Source organism: Perna viridis, chromosome 15 (genome assembly GCF_037379345.1).
Source record: "Perna viridis isolate PV_CMFRI_1.1 ecotype Kerala chromosome 15, ASM3737934v1, whole genome shotgun sequence".
NCBI classification, from domain to species: Eukaryota; Metazoa; Mollusca; class Bivalvia; order Mytilida; family Mytilidae; genus Perna; species Perna viridis.
In genome coordinates, this window is record NC_142459.1 from 15867868 (window position 1) to 15891326 (window position 23459).

The 23459-nt window shown below is 33.4% G+C and overlaps 1 protein-coding gene and 1 long non-coding RNA gene across 7 annotated transcripts in view; one reads left to right on the forward strand and one right to left on the reverse strand.

Annotated features, from left to right (window-relative positions):
- The first annotated feature begins 4292 nt into the window (after positions 1–4292).
- Positions 4293–23459, forward strand: part of LOC148597137 (NAD(P)H-hydrate epimerase-like) — a 30128-nt gene continuing 10961 nt past the window's right edge. The window contains exons 1-2 of one of the 5 annotated variants that reach the window (XM_088563224.1): positions 4293–4406; positions 9208–9357. In XM_088563224.1, the coding sequence (XP_088419350.1) occupies positions 9257–9357 (101 nt within the window). In that variant the 5' untranslated portion in view covers positions 4293–4406; positions 9208–9256. Of the gene's footprint in view, positions 4407–9207; positions 9358–16647; positions 16832–19460; positions 19508–21069; positions 21823–22722; positions 22845–23459 lie in introns of those variants that run through there. The other 4 variants (XM_088563225.1, XM_088563226.1, XM_088563222.1 and 1 more) reach the window with 4 other exon arrangements.
- On the reverse strand, positions 18651–21137 carry LOC148597138 (uncharacterized). Of its 2 annotated transcripts, none has more exons than XR_015918984.1 (3): positions 20999–21137; positions 19325–19554; positions 18651–19141 (listed from the first exon to the last, which is right to left on the reverse strand). It is a non-coding gene; the product is annotated as an uncharacterized LOC148597138 (long non-coding RNA). The 2 variants fall into 2 exon arrangements; XR_015918985.1 differs by having other exon boundaries at positions 20963–21101.

A 23459-nucleotide genomic window follows, 5' to 3' on the forward strand; every position in this document is an offset into this window, starting at 1 on the left:
TCACTTTTTTGCTGGCACAACTTGGTTACCCTATATTTAAAAATCAAATATTTAAAAAAGTGCTTGTCACATTTCACTGAAACTTTGCAAATGCATTCAGTATGTTTGTAGGAAGATACCTGTATAGTTATTTATTTTTTCTAAGACAAAAAGTGACTGTTTAGGTTACAGACCACCAATTCAAACAATGAGCATTTGGAACGTACGCAAAAATAGTCCTACGCAGAAATTACCCCTGTTCCTCATAGTGCTGTGAAAAAAGTTCTCATTTCATTTAAAAAATTTAAACAGTTTCTGAAAGGAAAAACATTTCTGTACATTTTATAGGTGCATTTTGCTTCTTGTGATGTGAAGCCTAATCTCCATAATGATTTTTAAATGTACCCCTATCTTGTGAAAACACTGGGATTTCCCATGCTATTTATAGACCCTTCACTTCCGGTGACCAGTACTGCACTGCAAGTCTGCTAACCCCACATGCCATTCTGAGGATTGTGAGCTGACATATGTAGAATCATGCTGATATATAGTCATCTGCAGGTTAAAGTTAAGGTAAAGTCCAGAGAAGCCATTGAATATTGTGAAATTAGCATAGAAGCCTATGGGAAGTGGAATTAGTGGTTTTTAGCCTTAAGTTGAAGCCATGGCAAAATGAAAAGTTTCTTGAAATAGCTTTAAACTACTTGAAGATCTTGTTAACTTTGCCATGAGAGGAATACACTACAAAAATCCTTCAAAATATGCATTTTTTTAAGTTATAGGTCCAAATTATGGAAAATTAGTCTTTTTGGCTGATTTTTATGTCCTATCTTGTAAAAAGTGTAGAAAATTTAGTAAAAATATCAAATATTAAACTTTGAGGGCTATATTTACCTAAATATGGTAGTAATAAGCACTTGAAATCAAGTTTTGTGTAGATTTGAGCAAAAATTAGGTTAGAAATGAGGAAAAACTCACTTTCATTACTGCGGTTAAGGCCATATAAGCATTCCCCTATGGCAACATGGAAAATCCATTATTGAGCACTTTTTTTGCTTTAGGTGCCCTTTACTGGTCATGTTTTAATGTGAAAACACTGTATTTACAAACTTAAAGCCAAATATATCACCTTTTGTGAAAATTTAAAGATTTAGGATTTTTGACATGTGATCAAGAAAAAGGGGGAGGCATGTCAGAAATAAATTTTAAAAAATAGACCAATTTCTCAGAAAATGATTACTTTTAAAACTATTTATTCATTAATATTGTTAAAAAACAAGTTGTGATTGATATTTTTTATTTGAAAAGTCAGAAAAAGTTCTTTGCAAATATTTAATGCATTTCAGTATGGTAGAATATTTTCACTTTTTTGCTGGCACAACTTGGTTACCCTATATTTAAAAATCAAATATTTAAAAAAGTGCTTGTCACATTTCACTGAAACTTTGCAAATGCATTCAGTATGTTTGTAGGAAGATACCTGTATAGTTATTTATTTTTTCTAAGACAAAAAGTGACTGTTTAGTTGAAGCCATGGCAAAATGAAAAGTTTCTTGAAATAGCTTTAAACTACTTGAAGATCTTGTTAACTTTGCCATGAGAGGAATACACTACAAAAATCCTTCAAAATATGCATTTTTTTAAGTTATAGGTCCAAATTATGGAAAATTAGTCTTTTTGGCTGATTTTTATGTCCTATCTTGTAAAAAGTGTAGGAAATTTAGTAAAAATATCAAATATTAAACTTTGAGGGCTATATTTACCTAAATATGGTAGTAATAAGCACTTGAAATCAAGTTTTGTGTAGATTTGAGCAAAAATTAGGTTAGAAATGAGGAAAAACTCACTTTCATTACTGCGGTTAAGGCCATATAAGCATTCCCCTATGGCAACATGGAAAATCCATTATTGAGCACTTTTTTTGCTTTAGGTGCCCTTTACTGGTCATGTTTTAATGTGAAAACACTGTATTTACAAACTTAAAGCCAAATATATCACCTTTTGTGAAAATTTAAAGATTTAGGATTTTTGACATGTGATCAAGAAAAAGGGGGAGGCATGTCAGAAATAAATTTTAAAAAATAGACCAATTTCTCAGAAAATGATTACTTTTAAAACTATTTATTCATTAATATTGTTAAAAAACAAGTTGTGATTGATATTTTTTATTTGAAAAGTCAGAAAAAGTTCTTTGCAAATATTTAATGCATTTCAGTATGGTAGAATATTTTCACTTTTTTGCTGGCACAACTTGGTTACCCTATATTTAAAAATCAAATATTTAAAAAAGTGCTTGTCACATTTCACTGAAACTTTGCAAATGCATTCAGTATGTTTGTAGGAAGATACCTGTATAGTTATTTATTTTTTCTAAGACAAAAAGTGACTGTTTAGGTTACAGACCACCAATTCAAACAATGAGCATTTGGAACGTACGCAAAAATAGTCCTACGCAGAAATTACCCCTGTTCCTCATAGTGCTGTGAAAAAAGTTCTCATTTCATTTAAAAAATTTAAACAGTTTCTGAAAGGAAAAACATTTCTGTACATTTTATAGGTGCATTTTGCTTCTTGTGATGTGAAGCCTAATCTCCATAATGATTTTTAAATGTACCCCTATCTTGTGAAAACACTGGGATTTCCCATGCTATTTATAGACCCTTCACTTCCGGTGACCAGTACTGCACTGCAAGTCTGCTAACCCCACATGCCATTCTGAGGATTGTGAGCTGACATATGTAGAATCATGCTGATATATAGTCATCTGCAGGTTAAAGTTAAGGTAAAGTCCAGAGAAGCCATTGAATATTGTGAAATTAGCATAGAAGCCTATGGGAAGTGGAATTAGTGGTTTTTAGCCTTAAGTTGAAGCCATGGCAAAATGAAAAGTTTCTTGAAATAGCTTTAAACTACTTGAAGATCTTGTTAACTTTGCCATGAGAGGAATACACTACAAAAATCCTTCAAAATATGCATTTTTTTAAGTTATAGGTCCAAATTATGGAAAATTAGTCTTTTTGGCTGATTTTTATGTCCTATCTTGTAAAAAGTGTAGAAAATTTAGTAAAAATATCAAATATTAAACTTTGAGGGCTATATTTACCTAAATATGGTAGTAATAAGCACTTGAAATCAAGTTTTGTGTAGATTTGAGCAAAAATTAGGTTAGAAATGAGGAAAAACTCACTTTCATTACTGCGGTTAAGGCCATATAAGCATTCCCCTATGGCAACATGGAAAATCCATTATTGAGCACTTTTTTTGCTTTAGGTGCCCTTTACTGGTCATGTTTTAATGTGAAAACACTGTATTTACAAACTTAAAGCCAAATATATCACCTTTTGTGAAAATTTAAAGATTTAGGATTTTTGACATGTGATCAAGAAAAAGGGGGAGGCATGTCAGAAATAAATTTTAAAAAATAGACCAATTTCTCAGAAAATGATTACTTTTAAAACTATTTATTCATTAATATTGTTAAAAAACAAGTTGTGATTGATATTTTTTATTTGAAAAGTCAGAAAAAGTTCTTTGCAAATATTTAATGCATTTCAGTATGGTAGAATATTTTCACTTTTTTGCTGGCACAACTTGGTTACCCTATATTTAAAAATCAAATATTTAAAAAAGTGCTTGTCACATTTCACTGAAACTTTGCAAATGCATTCAGTATGTTTGTAGGAAGATACCTGTATAGTTATTTATTTTTTCTAAGACAAAAAGTGACTGTTTAGGTTACAGACCACCAATTCAAACAATGAGCATTTGGAACGTACACAAAAATAGTCCTACGCAGAAATTACCCCTGTTCCTCATAGTGCTGTGAAAAAAGTTCTCATTTCATTTAAAAAATTTAAACAGTTTCTGAAAGGAAAAACATTTCTGTACATTTTATAGGTGCATTTTGCTTCTTGTGATGTGAAGCCTAATCTCCATAATGATTTTTAAATGTACCCCTATCTTGTGAAAACACTGGGATTTCCCATGCTATTTATAGACCCTTCACTTCCGGTGACCAGTACTGCACTGCAAGTCTGCTAACCCCACATGCCATTCTGAGGATTGTGAGCTGACATATGTAGAATCATGCTGATATATAGTCATCTGCAGGTTAAAGTTAAGGTAAAGTCCAGAGAAGCCATTGAATATTGTGAAAATAGCATAGAAGCCTATGGGAAGTGGAATTAGTGGTTTTTAGCCTAAACGAAACAAAAAAAAAAAAAAACAACAACTCAATGTGTGCAAATTCTGACAATCGATGTAAATACTCAGTGCATGAGTGCTTTCATTCTTTAAGATCGACCCGTACAAACAATCGTAGTTCGTCCGAAATTGAACTGCATTTATCATCGCCTTTCTTCAAAACAAAAAAATCGAGAAGGTGGCATTCTTCTCAGAAAAGCCGGTCGTTTCTAATGACAACATAGGTATTTAAATTATACCTCCATAAATATTTGGAGATTTTTAGCTATTTATTCACGTACTTTAACATTTCTGGAGTGGCAAGATAATATGACAACACAAAAACTGAAAAAGGCAGTGTTAATAACACGCTGATCTATCATCTTGCAGTCTTGTAAATCATAATTCTAAAGGCAGTAGGAGAATTCGGTATTTGATTTTACATGTACACACCCCAAAGATGGCAGAGGCTCGAAGGCATCATATTATACAATGTAGATCTAGTGGTGATACTGATATACATGATTTATAAAGTATTTGATATAGGGAAAACAGTGTAAGAGTTTGACAATCACTTCTAATGCACTTACAAAAATAGTATGTTTTAATTTATAACTATATGGTACAGTGGAACTTCACTTGCTTGAACTCGGATGGTTCGAACACCCTGGATTTCTCTAATACAATTCAAAGTACAATAATTTTCCCCTATATAATCATTATAAATACAAATGTAACCTTGTATTTCTTGAACTTCGATTTCTGGAACACTGTAACGGACTAGTTGGTCCATTTGGTTATAAATCTTAGATAATTGCCCTCACTAATTCGAACTCGTATGCAATTTTGGCAGCTTGGGTAATAAAAGGTGTGAAAAACTGAAACCCAATCATTAATCAATGTCATTTTAGTAAATTACAGGTAAAATTTATGTCATCACTAATTAGATAGTTTTGATCTTAACTAGTACTGATTGAAGTTCGAGAATGTTATGAAGTTGGCATGATGAAAGCATCAAAGAAAATCCAATGAAAACAAATTATTGACTAAGGAACTTGAACTCTGAACAATTTGATAAGCAAACACAGCATTTTTAAAGTCCACAAGTCAACATAATCTTCCGAAATCGAATGAAAACAAAACTTCGTAGGAAGTAAGCAAGTTATATAACGATAAAGTCAAACTTGGACCACCAACCAAAAAAAATCTGGAATTCTAAGAACTTAAATTTCTTGAACTTCCAATAACTTGAACACTTTTCAGTGATCCCTTGGAGTTTGAGCTACTGAGGTTTGACTCTTACAAATCATTGGAGTGTTTGTATTCACCATTTTACATTAATGTCATATAAGCATCAAAGTATCTTGGATTGATATTCTGTTTCAAATGAAAGCTTGATAGGCTTTTGTGAAATGGAATATGATACAAACACCGATTTCAAGAGTTATGTCCCTTGCCCTAGGTTCACCTCCTTAATATGTGTCATAAAAATTTCATATGTATTGAGTTACAGATTACACAAAGTTTGTGCAGTCTTAACATCATAAAGTTCAATTTCAAATAAATTTATTTCCATTCAAAGAAATTGCAATAATTGTGAATTGGCAAAACTAAGCACACCCACCGACAAAACTTAATGTGGGAAAAAGAAATGGAAATGTGTATTATATACCAAAAAAAAACATACTTTATTTATTTTGGAACACACAGCTATTATTCAATGTGCTGTAATTCTTAGCACTGTTATTTGAAACTTATGTTTAGTTAGAATGCTAAATTTAAGCAAAAAAGATCAAATAATAGCTTGGGTTTTTTTTTATGAAGCAAGGCCTAGGACCACCTTTTTTCTGTAACCCTTTTTCTAAAATCTGTGAATTTACAACTAGAAAAAATCCTTCTCAAAGTTATCATGTTAAAGTTCACAAAAAGGCCTACTGATGGTTCAAATGTGGTCAAGGTATCATGAGAAGAAATGAGGAAAGGTTGTGAGATAAAAAAAAAAAAAAATTTTCATTGTAATATACATACATTAATATTGTATATACAAACATTTACAGTCAGAGCAAACTAAATTTCTAAACCCTGATCTGAGATTTTAGTGTTTTAAAACACCTGTCCTCTGTAAAAAGGAAAATATATTTTATTTTGGGGAAAGATAAGAAATTGGAATTGCATTTATAACGGTTAATCAGTGTAGTTTTGAGCAGAAAATATTGCATAGTTCGTATAGAAAAATGGATAAATGTATGTTATTGAATACATTAAAATTTTCTGTATACAGTCGAAAGCCCTTTAAATATCTTTTATTGTTCTTTGGGAAACTATTGATCTTTTTAGCAAACTTAAGGAAACTTTCATAACAGGCAACAGTCTGATTTTCAACTTTATTTTAGACAAAAAAAATGATTTTGAGTTTTATGTATCAAAAAATGGCTGATTTTACTCTCTTAAATATTGTAAAGTTGGAGTAACTTGAGTTGTCTCTCTTTGGATGTCAAAAAATGTATTAATGTAGCAGGCTCGAACAAGTGCCCTTTTAGGAGATACATACATTTTGTTATAGATAAATAATGTTGCAGTGTAACTGCATAGGTGGATCCATATTGAGCGGAGGGCCCAGCCTCCTTATCAATATTCACAATTTATGAAAATAAGCATTTTTTTTGTGTGTAGTGCATGCTTTATAATGTGTTTTTCAGGAATTTTTTTGAGTATAGCATTAGTGAGCATTGCATAATTCTATAGACTGATTTTCAATGGTCCTTTGCCTTGTTGTTTTTGGTCAGGCTCTTTATCTTTTACATGGCAGAGTCCATCTAAGGGCTGTACATGTCCAGTTGTACATACATGAGGTAAGGTGTACATCACAGTTATTAGAAACCTGTCTGAAGTAATCCTTTTGGGAAAAAATTGTTAAGTTGACAGGAAGGTACAAAATTAAAATCAAGGGTCCATGATTGCAGGTGTGGTTGGGGGGTGGGGGGGGGGTTAAATAGTATTAAAGGCAAGGTGAGAACAGGGAGGCAAAAAAAATTGAGGGACTTTGTAGAATTTTTAGAGTGGGGGCATATACCCTGCTCACCTTTCCTACATTTTGTAAATGGATCTGTACCTAAAAACATTGAACTGATATGGTTTCATTGATGTTTCTGAAAATGTGTAAGAAGTAGCACTCCAGAACTATCAGAATCATATGATTCATGGCTGGAAAGCCTACATATTTTTATTTTTGATAATTTGTTTAAAATGATATAGTAAACAGAAATTATCATCTGGTTTTCCATATAACCCTTGTTCTTAGAAGATAAAAAATTGTTTAGAATATATTATAGAATTCAAAATTAAGGGGGTAACTCTGTAAATGACACAAAAATACAATAGAATCTATTGAATTTTCGATGTGAATAATCTCCTGAGAGCAGAAAGATTGGATTGAATATTTATACATTCCATCAATAGACTTGTTAAGCAACTTAATAACAAAAAGATTGCCTTTTTTTAAGGTTTATCACATTTTATAGAATTTGCATGATTCTTACAAAGACTGATACTTAATTCTGTGGAGGAACTATTCCAATTACATTGTACATATACTGCTGTAAATTATCAAAATCTACGAATCTATAAAATTCTGGATTTTGTACAAAAACAAGAGTACCCCCTTTTGTATGCATAAAGTTCTTTTTGGTAGGGTGAAGGTTATCAAAGTGTGAACTTACTAACAAACAGACAACAGTATACCATATTAAATATTACCTAAATGTAAATTGAATGAAAACTGCATTTGATTGATAAAATCCAGAAAAGTAGATTTCAAAGATTAAACAAAATTTGACACACCATGAAAACTGATTTCCACAAAAGCCATACAGTTGCAGTTTTGAAAGTTTTTGTTTTTTTTAGAGTTCAGATTGGTTTCTATATGCACATTGTCTATGCAATTCAACATTGGAATACAATTAGACCATCAAAAGTACTTTATCTAATAGTTACAGGTTTAAATTCTTCTCTGTCTAAGAATCAGACCAAATTGAGAAAAATGATGTGCCATCTATTGCCTAATTATTACACAGAATGGTACTTATATAATTTTTTTCGGTTTTGATAGAAAGGTGTTAGATTAAAATAGGCTCAAATTTTATTTTATTAAGACAGTTAGGTGCTGGAAATAATATTATTTAACTAATATAAAGTGTCTACTTTAAGTGTTTGGTGTAGACAATATTCTGGTTTATTCAGTGTTCTGTTTAGACAGGGATCACTTTATGCAAATGGACATTAAACAACAATCAATCAATCTATAAATTGCTGCATCGACTTAACTCTGATTGATCATTTCTAATAGGGATGTTATAGTTAGGTGATCAATCAATCAGGATTGATGGTAAAAATAAGATGAAGATTATTTCAGATATTGAGAATGCAAATTTTTGTCGTCCCATGTTATTGGTGGTTTGCAAGACTTCCACAAAAAAATAAGCATGTAGGTTAATACCAGTTCCTGGATCAATCATTTTTTTTTATTTGGGACTTAAAAGCTTACTTTTAAACTTGTTGTACTCCTTGTTGAAAGCTAGAGAATGCAAATTTCTTAATTTTTATTGATACATGTACATGTATATGACTTATGTGTGGTTGTCCTCTGGACAATTGCTCACATCTGTGCTTACATGTAGTTATTATCAAGCACAAATTCGGGGAATCTACCAGTGTAACTCATTGAAATCCTGACTCAACATGTTTGACTAAAATTTAAAGCAGGGTCTTTTCTATCAATTAACTCTCATCCTGATATGCATGATGTGTCTGCTATAGCATAATAGGAGGGACATGCAGTGCTCCCCTTTTGCCACTAGCTTGAAGCCCGATGCTAGTAAAAATTGATTCGGACTAGTGAAATGATGTATACATTTCTTGTTTTGGGGTAGTTCTATATTGTCCTCTATTATTCAGGCTAGTCATTGAGAATTTTGAAGGAAAAGGCTGTCTATGTAACACCAGGAATAATCTACCAGTCTTAGTATTTTCACAATATTTTATTTTCAGTTTCAGGGACTGGATGAAAGTAGAAGCATAAAAGTTGTATTAAACCTGAATGAGAGGATCCATCACATTATTAAAACGCAGCGTGACTGTGTTGAAACGTATTGTGTATAGAACCATGTCAACACAAATAGGCAATCTAAAATTCTTGGGGTAAGTTGTTAATTAGGCCAAAAAAATATTTGTCTGTTTCCTGCTACCCCACTTACTCTAGCTATTATGCTTACCCTAAACATTTTGGCTCAAACACTTTTAAAGTCTAGATTGTTTGTCCATTAACTTAAAGTGAAGTGTTTTGGCAAAAATAAAATAATTAACCTGCCTGTCTTCCTGATTTTTTTCCTTCTGGTATCAGGGAACAAGAATATAATTTTTTTCCCTTAATAGTCAGGCTAACACATTTTATCCAACTGATTTTTGCCCCCTCCCCATCTTAAATAGGAATAAGGGGAATTAAAGGGATCTTTATTGTGCTAGCTCTCAGAAGCAGCAACCCACAGGTATGCATGTCACCCCATTTATATTTTAGAGTCATATTTTTCTGACTCTGAGCCAACCAGTTGTCACTCTATCCCCTACACTGTGTGCTTTGTGGAGAAGCAGTCAGTACCAATTTTAAAGAAGCAGCTGAAGATCAAAACAATGACCCCCTGCTCTTGAGGCAAGAATGCTACCCTGAGATCACGGAGGTGGTAGGAATAAGGGGAAAATGTAAATACAGTTAAACCTGTCTAAACTGAACAGTGAATAATCCATCCAAATTTCATTATAAAGCACACACTTTTTAGAATTCCATTATATCAGTTGAAATGCACTACTGTCAACCAATTTTAATTTCTCCATTCTTCTCAGTTGAGTCACTCTTGTCATCCACTGTGACACCACCGAAGTAAAAACTAGGATAAATTTACTCCTTTTCTTGACTTTCTAATACTTTTTTCTTTCATAACTGAGAAATGTTCAAACTGCTAGAATGATTAAATATATACTTGGTATAAAGACAGGAGTAGTAAACTAGAATTTTGGACGCCACTCATAATATCTCCACTGTGAAGAGTGGAGGAATTAAGATTTCTGTTGACAGTAGTTTTTGTGTTTTGAACCTTGTTATACAAACCACCTGCCTAAACCAAACCATCTTTAAAAGTTCAGAACAGGTTCTGTTTAGACAAGTTACACAATATAGGAAACTATGATACAAAGGGAGATAATTTAATTTCACCATGAATAGGATTTTATGTTAACAATTTTTTTTAAAAATAAAGGCCCACTGTCAGGAAAAATGCAGGCACTCTACATAATCAATCCGTCTGTCCATTGCTACGTCTGTCTATCAATTTATCTTTAACATAGCTTGTCTAGGCTCTTATGGTATAGGCTTGGCATAAGGGGAGATAAGCTCAAGATAATGTGTGTCACATACCATGGTAAGCGATATTTGATCTTGAAGTTTGACCTCAAGGTCAAATTAATGATTATGCATGACAGATTTATGTCTGGGTTATAACAATTGTGTATTAATTGGTAGGATTTTGATATTTGGAATGAGAGTAATTCAACTAAAGATAATATCTTGTGTACCATAGTTTGTGACTTTTTACCTTGAAGTTTGACTTCCATGTCAAATTTGTGATTTTATGTGTGGGTAATTTGCAACATTTTTACCTTAGGAGACCAACAAAGATCGATTCCATCTCAATGATATTTGGTTATTTTAGGTTATGTCCCAGAGAGGGACTAATATCATATAAAATAGTTTTATGCTGAAATTTAAAATTGTCCAAGCTGCAATTTGTAAAGTAGCACTCCAGCTAAGAATCATGCAAAATGTGATAAATGGTAGGAAAGACTAAATATTTTTATTTTTGGTATTTTGTTTAAAATATTGTAGTTAATAGAAATGAATCTGTGGCTTTTCATACATGTATAACCCCTGTTCTAGGAGATAACAATTATATAGAATGTACTGTAGAATTTATAATTAAGGGAGATAACTCCGTAAATAACACTAAAATACAAAAAAATATTGGATTTTCAATGTGAATAACTCTTAAGTAAGAGCAGACAGATTGGAATGAATAATTATGTATTTCATCATAAAGATCTATAAAGTAACTCTTTAACAAAAAGAAAAATGTGTAGCCTTTTTTGGGGTTTATCACATTTTTCAGAATTGCTTGATTCTCACAAAGATTGCTACATAATTCGTAATGCTTTGAATGTTATGAATTGTAGGATCTAATTATCTTCTCTTGTACTTCAAGGACTATTTATATATTTTTTATACAACCGAAGTTTATATATGAGAACTTAAGTAAAACTTATCTGATCTTTTTGAAAATTTAACACATTAATTCTATGGTGGAGGGCCCTATAGTTTTTTTTTAAGTTGTTGCCTCACCTCTTTTGGAAATAAGAGGCTAAAAGGAGGGAAATGGGTGTTATCATTAGAATCGATAAGAAAACCTTATTGATGATCTAATACTAAGCTCACCTGGCCACAGACCATGTGAGCTATTGTCATCACTTGGCCTCTATTGTCATCGTTAAAAATCTCCTCTGAAAATACAGGGCCAGAAAGAACCAAACTTGGTATGAATATTCCTTTGGGAATTCTGCCTAGAACTGATGGGGGGATTTTTGATCCATCGAAAAACATGGCCACCATATTTAAAAATAGAACATTAGGGTCAGGCAGAATTTGTTCGCATATATCTTCAAAACCATTAGGTTTAGCCAAATTTTGAAGAAGTAAAAATGTTGAGCATAATGAGATCTGTCTGTGATCAAATTTTCGCTTTGATCTATTAAGCCATGTAGGAGTTATTGCCCTTTTTCAACACTTTGCTGTTCTTAAAGTTATTTCTGTCTTTAAAAAAAATCTTATGCTCTGACACTACTAACCAATTAGAGCCAAACTTGTTATGAATGTTCCTTAAGGTATTCTGCAGAAAATTGATTTGTTGATTTTTTATCTGCCAGAAAACATGGCCTCTATTACCAAAAATGGAATGTGAGGTCAGACAGAAGTTTTTCTCATATATCTCCACAATTATTAGGTTTAGCCAAAGTGTTTCAATTGCTGAAATGATCTTTATGATAAGGCCTACTAAAGTGTACATTGAATCAAGGATAAACATGATATTATGAATTGACTGGCAGTATTGATTTTTTAGGCAACCATTTTCAAATGGCTAGATTTTGTGACCATTTTCAGCAGTTGTGCAAATTCCAATAATTTTTTGGTTTCTAAAGGAAAAATATGTTTTACCAAGTTGATTGGTGATGACAAAAGTTAGTTTCAAAATGGCTGCCATTTCCCACTTATTTTAGATTTGCTTTTGTTTCTACAATATTTAGTAAATATGGTCTCTTTGAGTTGAATGGTGATGATTACATTGTTGTACAGCCCTGATTTTACTTCATTTTATGTCCTTTTTCAGTAAATGTATATTGGACAAATGCCCCCTCAGACCAAGTGGAATAACAGGGTATGGGGAACCCTTCCCAATTTTTCCCTGAGGTTCCAAGAACACTGTGAAGGCATTTCCAACATTTTGCAGTGTCTTACATTCTCAATTAGACCATAGGAGCAAATTGCTGAATATTGCAAATACACATTTAACTTGGAAGGTGTAAAATATGGTTTTTGCAGTTTTCAGCCAATATCTTGAAAACTATAATAAATTGGAAAAAAACGTTTTATTGCTGAAAAGATCCTTACAATAAGGCCTACAAAAGTCGTCATTGTTCAGTTATCGGACAACTCTTTCTTAGATTTATTGCCCATGAAAGGTGAAAAATGACAGTATTTGCAGTTTTCAGCAAATATCTTTATTGAAAACACGTAAGGAAAGAACTTTTACTTGATGAAATGATCTTTATGATAAGGCCTACAAAAGTCCACTTTTTATGATAAGGTCTATACAAGTCTGTTTTGGGTCAAAATTGTTGAACTTGTTACATGTAGTGTTATTGCCCTTGAAAAGTGAACAAAATGACATTTTTTTGCAGTTTTCAATCAATATCTTGAAAAACTATAATAGATAGAAATAAAAAACAAACTTTAAATTGATGAAATGATCCTTATAAGGCCTACAAAAGTTTCCATTACATCAAAATTTTTTGACGACTTTTTGTTAGAGTTATAGCCCTTGAAAGGTGAAGAATTACAGTTTTACCATTTTTAGCCAATATCTTGAAAACTATAGTAGGTGAGACAAAAATACAATTGATGAAGTGATCCTTATGATAAGGCCTACACCAATATCCATTAGTCTAAGGCTGTCAGACAAAAATTAGTGCTTGATAGGGTCATTGCCCTAGAATGGTGAAAAATGATAGTTTTTGCAGTTTTCAGCTGATATCTGGAAAACTATAATAGATAGAAAAAAACTTTCACTTGATGATAAAGTCTACAAAATTTTGGTCGCAGTTGTCTCATGACATCTTGTTAGAATTATTTACCTTGAAATGTGAAAAATGGCAGTTTTTTGCCAATTCATGTATATTGGAAACTTCTATGATAAGGCATACTTAAATCCAATATGTCATCAAAGTTGTAGGATGATCCTTTCCTAGAGTATTGCCCTTGAAGTGCAGCCTTGAACCAGGTGAGCAATTCAGGCTTCTCTGAGCCTCTTGTTTACATTTATATAGCAGTATTTTATTTTTTAATAATTCAAAACAACATTGCCTTTTGTAGAGGGGCATACATGTATGTGGGAAGTAGTAATACTAACTATTGACTTTGTTTCTTATCAGATCTATATGATAATGAACATGTTTAATACAATTCAGAAAATAACAGAATGCTGTGTCATATTATACTTATCAAAATCCAAAATAAGAGATGTGTAACTGTCATTGTGTCAAATGGAATAATGTGTATTATGTGAAACACTTGAAAAACAGTGGAAATGCTATGCCTTGATATATCTTGAGGGATCTTTTTTAAACTGCATAGTTATTATCACCATATACAGATCAAATCCGGATTTCAGTTATATCTGATTATTTACACTATAGTTATGGCTGTTTTAATTTATTTTGTACCCCCTTTTTGTATTTAGTTTTGTATTTTGTTTTTGCAACGTGGCGGGGGTATCATTTAATGGCACATTAAATGAGATAACACTATGTTAACCTTCCAGAATACTGATTTTTTTTTTATTAACTTGCGCGCATTATATGACATGAAAAACGAAAGCGTAGTGGTGTGATGTGAAAACGGTTTACACTTATTTTGTAAAAACTACAAATTGCATATACATGTACACGGCGTAATGCGTGCATTACAATTATAAAGGGTCAAGAATCATAACCCGGCAACAATTACTGAAGATAATTCAGTAGACACGTTTGCAAAGTGAAGAGAAAGATTTAAAAAAATAAGTCGATACAAGTGCAGTTAATATATATATATATATATATAAATACAATAACCCATGATTCAATATACTAGAAAAAATACAAATTCATCAACGTTATACATGTACATGTATACAATGTACCCAGCTCTAAAGGAAAAACTGTTTAACTTATGTGCCCGTCCGTCCGTCCGTCCGTTTGTAAGTAAATTTCAGTGACCTTTACTATGCAGGTATAGACCACAGTTAATTGCTGTTTTAGTTACAGAGGTCTATACATGTATAGGTATTTAATATCTTGTAATAAGATTTTGAAATCTATCAACATAGGCATGAGTACTATATATCCCCTGCTCTGCTTGGAAAGTGGAAGATGTTAAGGAATCATGCTATCCGTCCGTCAGTCCAAACTCTAATTCACAAATTATTTGGAAAAGCTGAATGGAAATTTGTGACACTTGAATTCTGTAGCACATGATGCCATTGTACAGCTCATATTTTTGTTCTTTTTTTTCTTCGTCTGAATGACTTTTAAGCTCACCTGGCCGAAGGCCGTGTGAGCTATTGCCATCACTTGGTGTCCGTCGTCGTCCGTCCTCGTCGTCGTTATCAATTTTTCAAAACTCTTCTCCCTTGAAACTACTTGACCAATTGGAACCAAACCAATCGAAAAATCTGGCCGCCATTACTAAAAATAGGACATAAGGATCAGACAGTAGTTTTTTGCATATATCTCCTAAACGATTAGATTTAGCCCATTTTGAAAGGGGTAAAAGTGTTCAGATCTATCTGCGGTCAAATTTTCATTTTAATCTATTAAGCCATGTTTGAGTTATTGCCCTTTTTCAAAGTTTTTTTTGCTATTTTTAATGTTATTTCTTTAAAAAATCTTCTCCTCTGACACTATTTTACCAATTGAAACAAAACTCGGTATAAGTGTTCCTTGGGGTATACTGCATAGAATTGAAGTGTGGTTTTTGATCCGTTGAAAAACATGGCCACTGTTACTAAAAATAGAACATAGAGGTCATATATCTCCAAAACTGTTAGGTGTAGCCAAATTCTTTCAATTGCTGAAATGATCCTTATTTTTAGGACTACAAAAGTCTTCAGGCATAAAATTTGTCAGACACCTTCTTATAAGAGTTATTGCCCTTGACAGGGGAAAATAACAGGTTTTTTTTTAGTTTTCAGCCAATGTCTTGAAAACTATGATAGATTTAGACTTTCATTTACTGAAATGATCCTTATGATAAGTCCTATCAATGTTTTCTTGAGTCAGAATTGTTGGACAACTTCTTGTTTAATTATTGCCCTTGAAGGCAAAATTCAACCAGGTGAGCGATTCAGGCTCCCGGGAGCCTCTTGTTGGGTTTACTATCAATACAAAACATGGACTTTGTCATTTGTTCTTCTAATCCGCAACTCCTTTGAAACCGCTGAATGAAATAGATGAATTAAATTTTCACAAATTCTTTATCACATGATTTCACCATGTGACTTATGCTCAAAGTTTTCTACTTTTGGCGAGTTTCACTTAGTCTACCGACCATGGTTCACTGTACATTTGTGTATTTTGCTCCTATCAAATTAAACAACTGTAGTTAAAGTAATAATTACATGTATTGCGTTGATCATCTAAACGTTCTTTCATATTCTGACATGTAGAAATTATGTTCATGGTGTTGTCATGATAAAGTGACAGCCATTGACTAGCCATACCTGTACATTTAGCACATCAAAGCTAATGATGTTGATACATAAATCATGTCTAGAATAAAAGAAACCGTACAATTGATGACTTGCTAATGAAGCCCGTTTACAATTCTCTTTCAAATCACAGATCATTCGATAAAAAATTCATCAGCTGACGAGAAAGTTACTCTACAGGGAAATCAAAATTTTCAAACCTATCCAGTTCAGTAATGTACGCCCTGAAAATCTAGTTGTGTAAATAAAATCTTGACTATTATATAAGCCCGGATCTCTGGAGGCATTTTGAATTATAATTTTGTGAGAGACATGTGTGTTTAATACTGTAAAAGACAGTTTTTTTTTTCTATTATTGACAAGCTTATACAAGTAGAAGCACGAGTTTTATTTGCAAGAAGCTAAGCTTATTCAGATTTCTCGACTTGTGATTCAATAGTTACAAGCTCATCACACAAGCAGATGAAGAAAGTATTCGGGAGAAATAAGTACTCCTTGGAAAGAGAGGATACTAAAACATGTTCGCTGACTGTTGAACGGTATATAAGGTGGGTTCGGGGACATTTTCACTGTCTGATGTAAATTACAAGAGGTAAAAAATATTGGTTAAATATTTTTGCAAAGGGGTGATGTCAACACATGTTGGCGACCTAAGATTGGTATACATGTACATAGTATGTTGTAAGTTCTGTATTCATTTTCTGCTTGTGTAGCGGTATCTTAGGTACATGTAGGTTCTAAATTACCTAAGAAAGGATGATATAAAACATGTTCGTTGCTAAGGGAGCGGTATATAAAGTAGGTTCAAGATCATGTTTGCTGCCACTGTGGTCTCAGGCTAGATTGCTGTCACATCGAGTGTGGAAGATCGAGGGTTCGATCCCGGACCGAGTCCGAGTGTGGAAGGTCGTGGGTTCGATCCCGGACCGAGTCCGAGTGCGGAAGGCCGTGAGTTGGATCCCATACCGAGTCCCACAAGACACTGATTTTGGTAGTCACTGCTTCTCTCAAGCTCCGAACAGCGTGTGACGTTCGAAATTCACTCTAAACACTGCAGCCAATCCTTTAAGAAAATACAAGAACCTTGCAAAGTCTGAAAAATTAAATGATTTTACACGAAGTCATTCGATTGTCTATCGACGTTTGATTTGAATTACGCCCGAGAATTTTGAAAGGCCTGTCTGCAGCGGTTAGTAAGATAGGAAACGGACGTCTACGTGGAGCTATGCTTCTTCGTCAAGCGTGCGGCATTTCAGTTGTTGGAGTGACGACTGTTTGGCTCGGAGTCTGAATATTGTGTCCGAGTGAGTGGCTTGCCTATCTATGGACCGCTACTTTAGTGAGCGAGCAGAATACAAATCCGGCTCAGCGTTTAGGACTAGTACATTTGCAAAGCAGGGTCTGGTCTTCCTGAAATGTATGAAATATCTGCCTTAGAAATGATCTATGGATGTTTTCGGAACCTTGATGGTTTTATAACAGATTATTTTACCGTAGCTGAGTTGTGACGTGAATAGATGTCTACATGTATATTCCTTAAAATTGGATTTTAACGGGTGATTGTTCGATGAAGCGTGGAGATCGCTAAATGTATTAAAACATTCTAGAGGATTTTTTTTATCAAATCCATGTCATTTAATATTGTGTCTTGAATTATACAATACGGGGTTGCTTTTGTAGAGCTTGTATTCATAACAAATTGACTGCATTAAGGACAGTCGTTGATAATGCATAGAGCCGTAGGCACAAGCATTACCAGCTTTTCCAGAGTGCTGTCAGTTTATTGATACCGGTAATGTCCTTTGCGTAAACGCTTTACTGTATGATTATGCTCAGGCATTCATGTAGTATTTTAACTCTCATTAATGAAACCTAAGAACCACACTACCATGTTAATCAATAGGATTAGCTCTTTCTTTCCTACTATGAAATTATTTTAAATAAAAGTTGCTCAATTATATACGTCATACATGTAAGTCAATTCGTATATAGCTAAAACTAATGGGGAATCCTGAATGTCTGTATATACGTCATCAGGTTCAACGCAGTGGCAGTCGTTCATTTTCTCCCTTACCTACCGGTGCAGCCAGGCCTTTTGAAATTCATTGATTTTATTCAAATCAAACAACGTTTGACAATTGGATAAGGTCACGTAAATTCCTGACTTTGCAAGGTACTTTCATTTGCTAGTAAGGCTGGATGCAGCGTTTGAGTGAATTTGGACTGTCAAGCGCTGTTCGGAGCTTGATGCGGCGTAATCACCAAGACGTTAATATACATGTACATGTACCATTCAAGTTGACGCTAAAGTTTGTTGATAGGTATCATATACTACTCTCTCAAGAATAAAGAACTGCCAAAGCACTGTACACTTGCATTGTAAATTTAATTTAAAATCAATTCGAAACTCCATTAGAACCACAATTACATTAGGTAGGGACTGTCTGTTATATTTATTCGATTTCCTCAGCGATCACCTTTAATGTATCTTATGCTTCAGTGTGTTCTGATATGATGGCAGCTTCGTTTGCAATCCAATTAACATCTGATTGTCGCCCAGCGGTAACAGGCAGAGCGAAAGAAAGACACTTTCTGTTGCTGACACTTGTACTACAACAATAAACACCATTTAATATAGCCACGTCCTAATCAGGTATCTTTCTTTGGCAATTGATATTGTATAATGACAGTAGCGTGTCGAACTCTGAATGAAATGTGTCTTTGGTAATCAGCGAACATCGGGCATGTCCGTTCCAAATCGTTCATGAGCGTACGGAATCGGCGAACATCGGGTGAGGTCGTTCCAAATCGTTCATGATAGTACGGAATCGACCGACGTAGTTTGATGCGGGTGTAACCTGTAAGAGGACGTAAAATTGAATATATTGATTTTTATCATGGAATTATTATTACATCAACTAGGATTTTTTCATACTTAAATAATTTAGCCAATTAAAATTTTATTAAACATTTAAACTGAACTAAACAGTTTATTTAAAGATACGAAACCACGTGTAGTAAATCGTCGTAATCCATATTACCTGGTGTATTTATACTTTGTCATCTGTTAACTTCCTGCCATACTGAATTAGGGTTTTCAGGGCTTCTAAGGTAATTTGCATTGATTACCATAACATATATGAGTACTTTCCTGGATAAAAGGTTTAAATAGCATTGACCGTCCTCTGTTGTATGTACTTGTACGGGTCTTACTTCTTCGCCAGGTTTGTTTTACTTTTTGTTTATGATTTGAGGCTTTTGTACGTGTAACCTGTAAGAGGAAGAAGTTAAAATAAGTATAGATATATTAAATAAAAACAACCTTTGTCTCTATTTTCCACTCTTAGTAGTCACCGTTATGGGCGATAATTAGTGAGACCGGTATTACTGAGCGTTCGTACTTCCAAATTAAATTCTAGCACTACTCTTACGAAAAACGTTTGAATTCTGCAATTAAATAATTTTTGAAGGTCATATAATAAATCTTTTATAGTGAAGAAAATACGCAAAATACTGATCTCAGAAATACAGGTTCTCAGTGCTCCCAAGCTATGACTAATTTCGTATTACGGAGGTAGACATAGGGTTAGGGACATAACTCTTGAAATCAGTGATATATTTGTACATGTATCACTCAATTTCACCATAGCCTTTCAAGCTTTTCTTTGAAACCGAACAAAATCAGTCCAAATAACTTTGATTCTTACATGAGATTGATGTAAAATGGTGAATTCAAACGTTCCAGTGATTTGTAAGAGTTGTGTCCCTTAACCTAAGTCTACCTCCTTAAATACCGTTATTTGGACTTCGTCTTCTATTAAAGAAAACAGCTTAGGTTATTTTGGTACAGTTGCAGGCTGAAATTCTTAAAATGAACTGCGCATGCGGACATACCAAAAGTTATATTTATTTGTGTCTGTGCCAAGCAAATTATGTTCGTTTTGATTGGGTGTTAAGTTCAGATTAATGGTGGACTTTTGAAAGTGTGCAGACGGAATATTAAAAACTTTCTCGTTTCAAATATCGTACGTGTACATGTAACACAGACGCTGAGTGCAGTGACATGTACATGTATTAGCAATTGCATTACGTTTAATTTTATAGAGAATTCAATTTTAGATGGGAAAATTTATCCCGTAATTTAGATTCTAGAACACTTTTATTTACACAAAATTATGAATGTAGACTGTCAATGTAAGGGGCGGATCTAGACACAAAAAAGATGCCAGCCGGGATCCCTCAGAAAAAAGCGGGTGTCAGGACATTATTTGCCATTTTTTTGTCAATTTTACCCATGAAAATGACAGGGTGCCCCCTTTTGGATCCGCCACTGAATTATTAATGAACTCTTTAATTTGCGCACTCGGTGATCTCCTTTCATTTATTATTTTGAGGAAAATTCGGAAACCGTTGTAACACACCTTACTGCATATAAAATTTGAATTAATAACAACCAATATCAAGCAGTAGGAAACTTGAAAAGGGAATCCATGCAGCTATAATATTTCACTGTCCAATCATATTTATTGTTATACATTTTTGTAAGCCGTACGCTAGTGGAAAACCAGAATAGTCGGACAATAAATTTTGTAACAGATAAGGACTTTTAGGGCTGAATGATACACATAACATAGCATTCTCTTTGTGGCAATTACGCAAGACTGTGGCTAAATTAATACCAGAACTGTAAAATTAATGGCCAACACGCAAATTACAATGGTGAATTAAAAAGAAAGGCAACATTGTCCCACTAGGGAGTCAACATTGTGCGTCGGAACATCCAATCAAACCATTTGTTGCCCCGTATATAAGGATAGAAATTGCAATCCTATTGAATATTGTTGTATGTTTAGAGGCAATCGACTACAGCTTCCTGAATAGCAACACGGAAAGAGCTAGTTCTTCCGTTGTTTGATGAAAAGAGAGATTTGATTTGGTTTGATGAATGGAACGATTTTATTCAATTTGTTACCAGAATACAAGTTATGATAGACATAAAACTGATGAATTCGTTGGGCTCCAGGTGCAATAAAATGCGTCAGATTTTATATGTATAGAAGTGTTAATTCAGTACATTAGAGACGTATCAAATAAACTTTTTTGAAAAAATAGGATGTACATGTATAGATGAAATTGCACGTTCATGTAGTTGACATCGTCTCGTGAGTTTTTACGAGATTTAGGCAGAGAACGGAAGGATGAGATTGTTTTAACTTTATATTTATACGAATCAATTCCAGTAGGAAACTTGAAGACGCTCGAAGTCTCGAAAAAGCCAAGCTATAGAATTAATACACGTTTGAATCAATGTTTAAATGAAACACAATTATTTCCAGTTCGATTGTCGTTGACTTTAGAAAGAGATATTATTGCTTAAAGCTTGTGTGAAGTTGTTTATATTATGAAATGATCTTGATACTGTACTAGCGATGGATAGAATCAGTGTGAATAGATTCTCATTTCGTAGGAAAGGAAGTCACAAGAAAAAAGAAGAGACGAAGGAGGCGACGTTCGATTTTGATAAAATAACGTTTTTAAGGTAAAAAAAAAAACAACCTGTAAATAATACTTAAAACTTTATTTTGTTTTCGTGTATCTTGGACGTTTCTGTTTGGTTTCGGTTTCCATTTTTGAAATGGCTGCTAGTTTGGAAAATATCTTAGCTTAATTTGACAATAAGTGGATGTCAATCGGGGTTATTTTATTTTCAGAAACAATGCGCAAGTGCAATTATGGAAGCATTTTCTAAATTAAAGAGTCTCGGTACCCATGATCATAAGGTTGATCAGGATTTTTTTGAACCCCCATTACACATGATTAAATAGAATGATGGAAATGCATAAGTTAAGAAGGGGGACTCTTTCACCTTATAGAAGGGGGGATCTTTCATGTTGACTCCCTCCTTGTGGAATATTACACGGAGAGGCGTATTGGACACCCCTATATTTTAATTGTATGTGAGATTGGAAAAGACCTCGAAATAAAAGAAAGAATTGTATGCCTCTTATTTCCTTATTTGTTCTAAAAAATACTGCGTGTTCTATGATATAATTAGAATGTTATTAAATGGTACTCATACTCGACTAATTCAATATATGTAGTATATAATCATTGTTAATTATTATAATGACAACGTTCCTATCTCTCAATTACTCCTGTAATGGGCAGACGACCGTAATACGTGTAATTTGTGAACATGTTTAAAATGGCGAAAATACTGCAAAATTACTAAAATGACACTGTACTATATAGAAAGCTGTATGTACTGTTTTTGGTTTTCTCTAGTAAAAGATTGCTCTCATAATGAGCTGACGATCGTGATACTTGTAATTTCAGAGCATGTGTAAAAATGGCTATCAAAACGCGAAATGACTCAAGTGACACTTTATTATATAAATATAGTGTATTTAATCCCCAGCAAATATAATACTGTTAGTCCCATAGTGTATTATAAATGGACAAGCAATTTCGCCTTTCTGTGTCTCTAAATTCCTTTCGACGGAAGGCCACCAGCAAAGAGAGGAAAGTTAGTACAGTTGTCTGTGGATTAAAGTATATCGGGTAAACTCACGTATATTTGCAGTCATTTACAGGCATTTGATTATTTTTTGTTTCTTCAATCGGATGTGCGCTTACCATCCACTAATTCTACTACCGGTAACGCCAAAAACCTTAGTTTATTTGTTCATAACCACCTGTGTGCGAAAATATACGCAGTTGTGTTATTTCTGTACAGGTAGTTAAGGATTGTATGTACACGAAAATAATGGTGCAGTCAACATGAAGGCGATTACCGTCCCTGTAAACTTGTTGTACTCAGTTCTGTACAAAACGAAACATGCATTGACAAGTTCTGTATGAAACTAATTCTGCGTTGACAAAATCATATCGCTCAGTTCTGTATGAAATGAATTCTGCGTTGCCAAAGTGTGTACATTGTACATGTTTTATGTCTTCCAATGAAACGTGTTGACAAAGTTATCTTGCTCAGTTCTGTATGAAATAAAATCTCTCGATTTATAATGTATAAATTTCAGGCATCAACAAATTGTGAACAGTTCTAACGAGCTCAGCGTGTCATTTTGACTGATCTGATAATTGTAGAGTGCGATTTAAGTTAGAATGTAATTTATTTTATTTATTGCATTAGGAAGTGACGCAACCGGAGTTGAAATA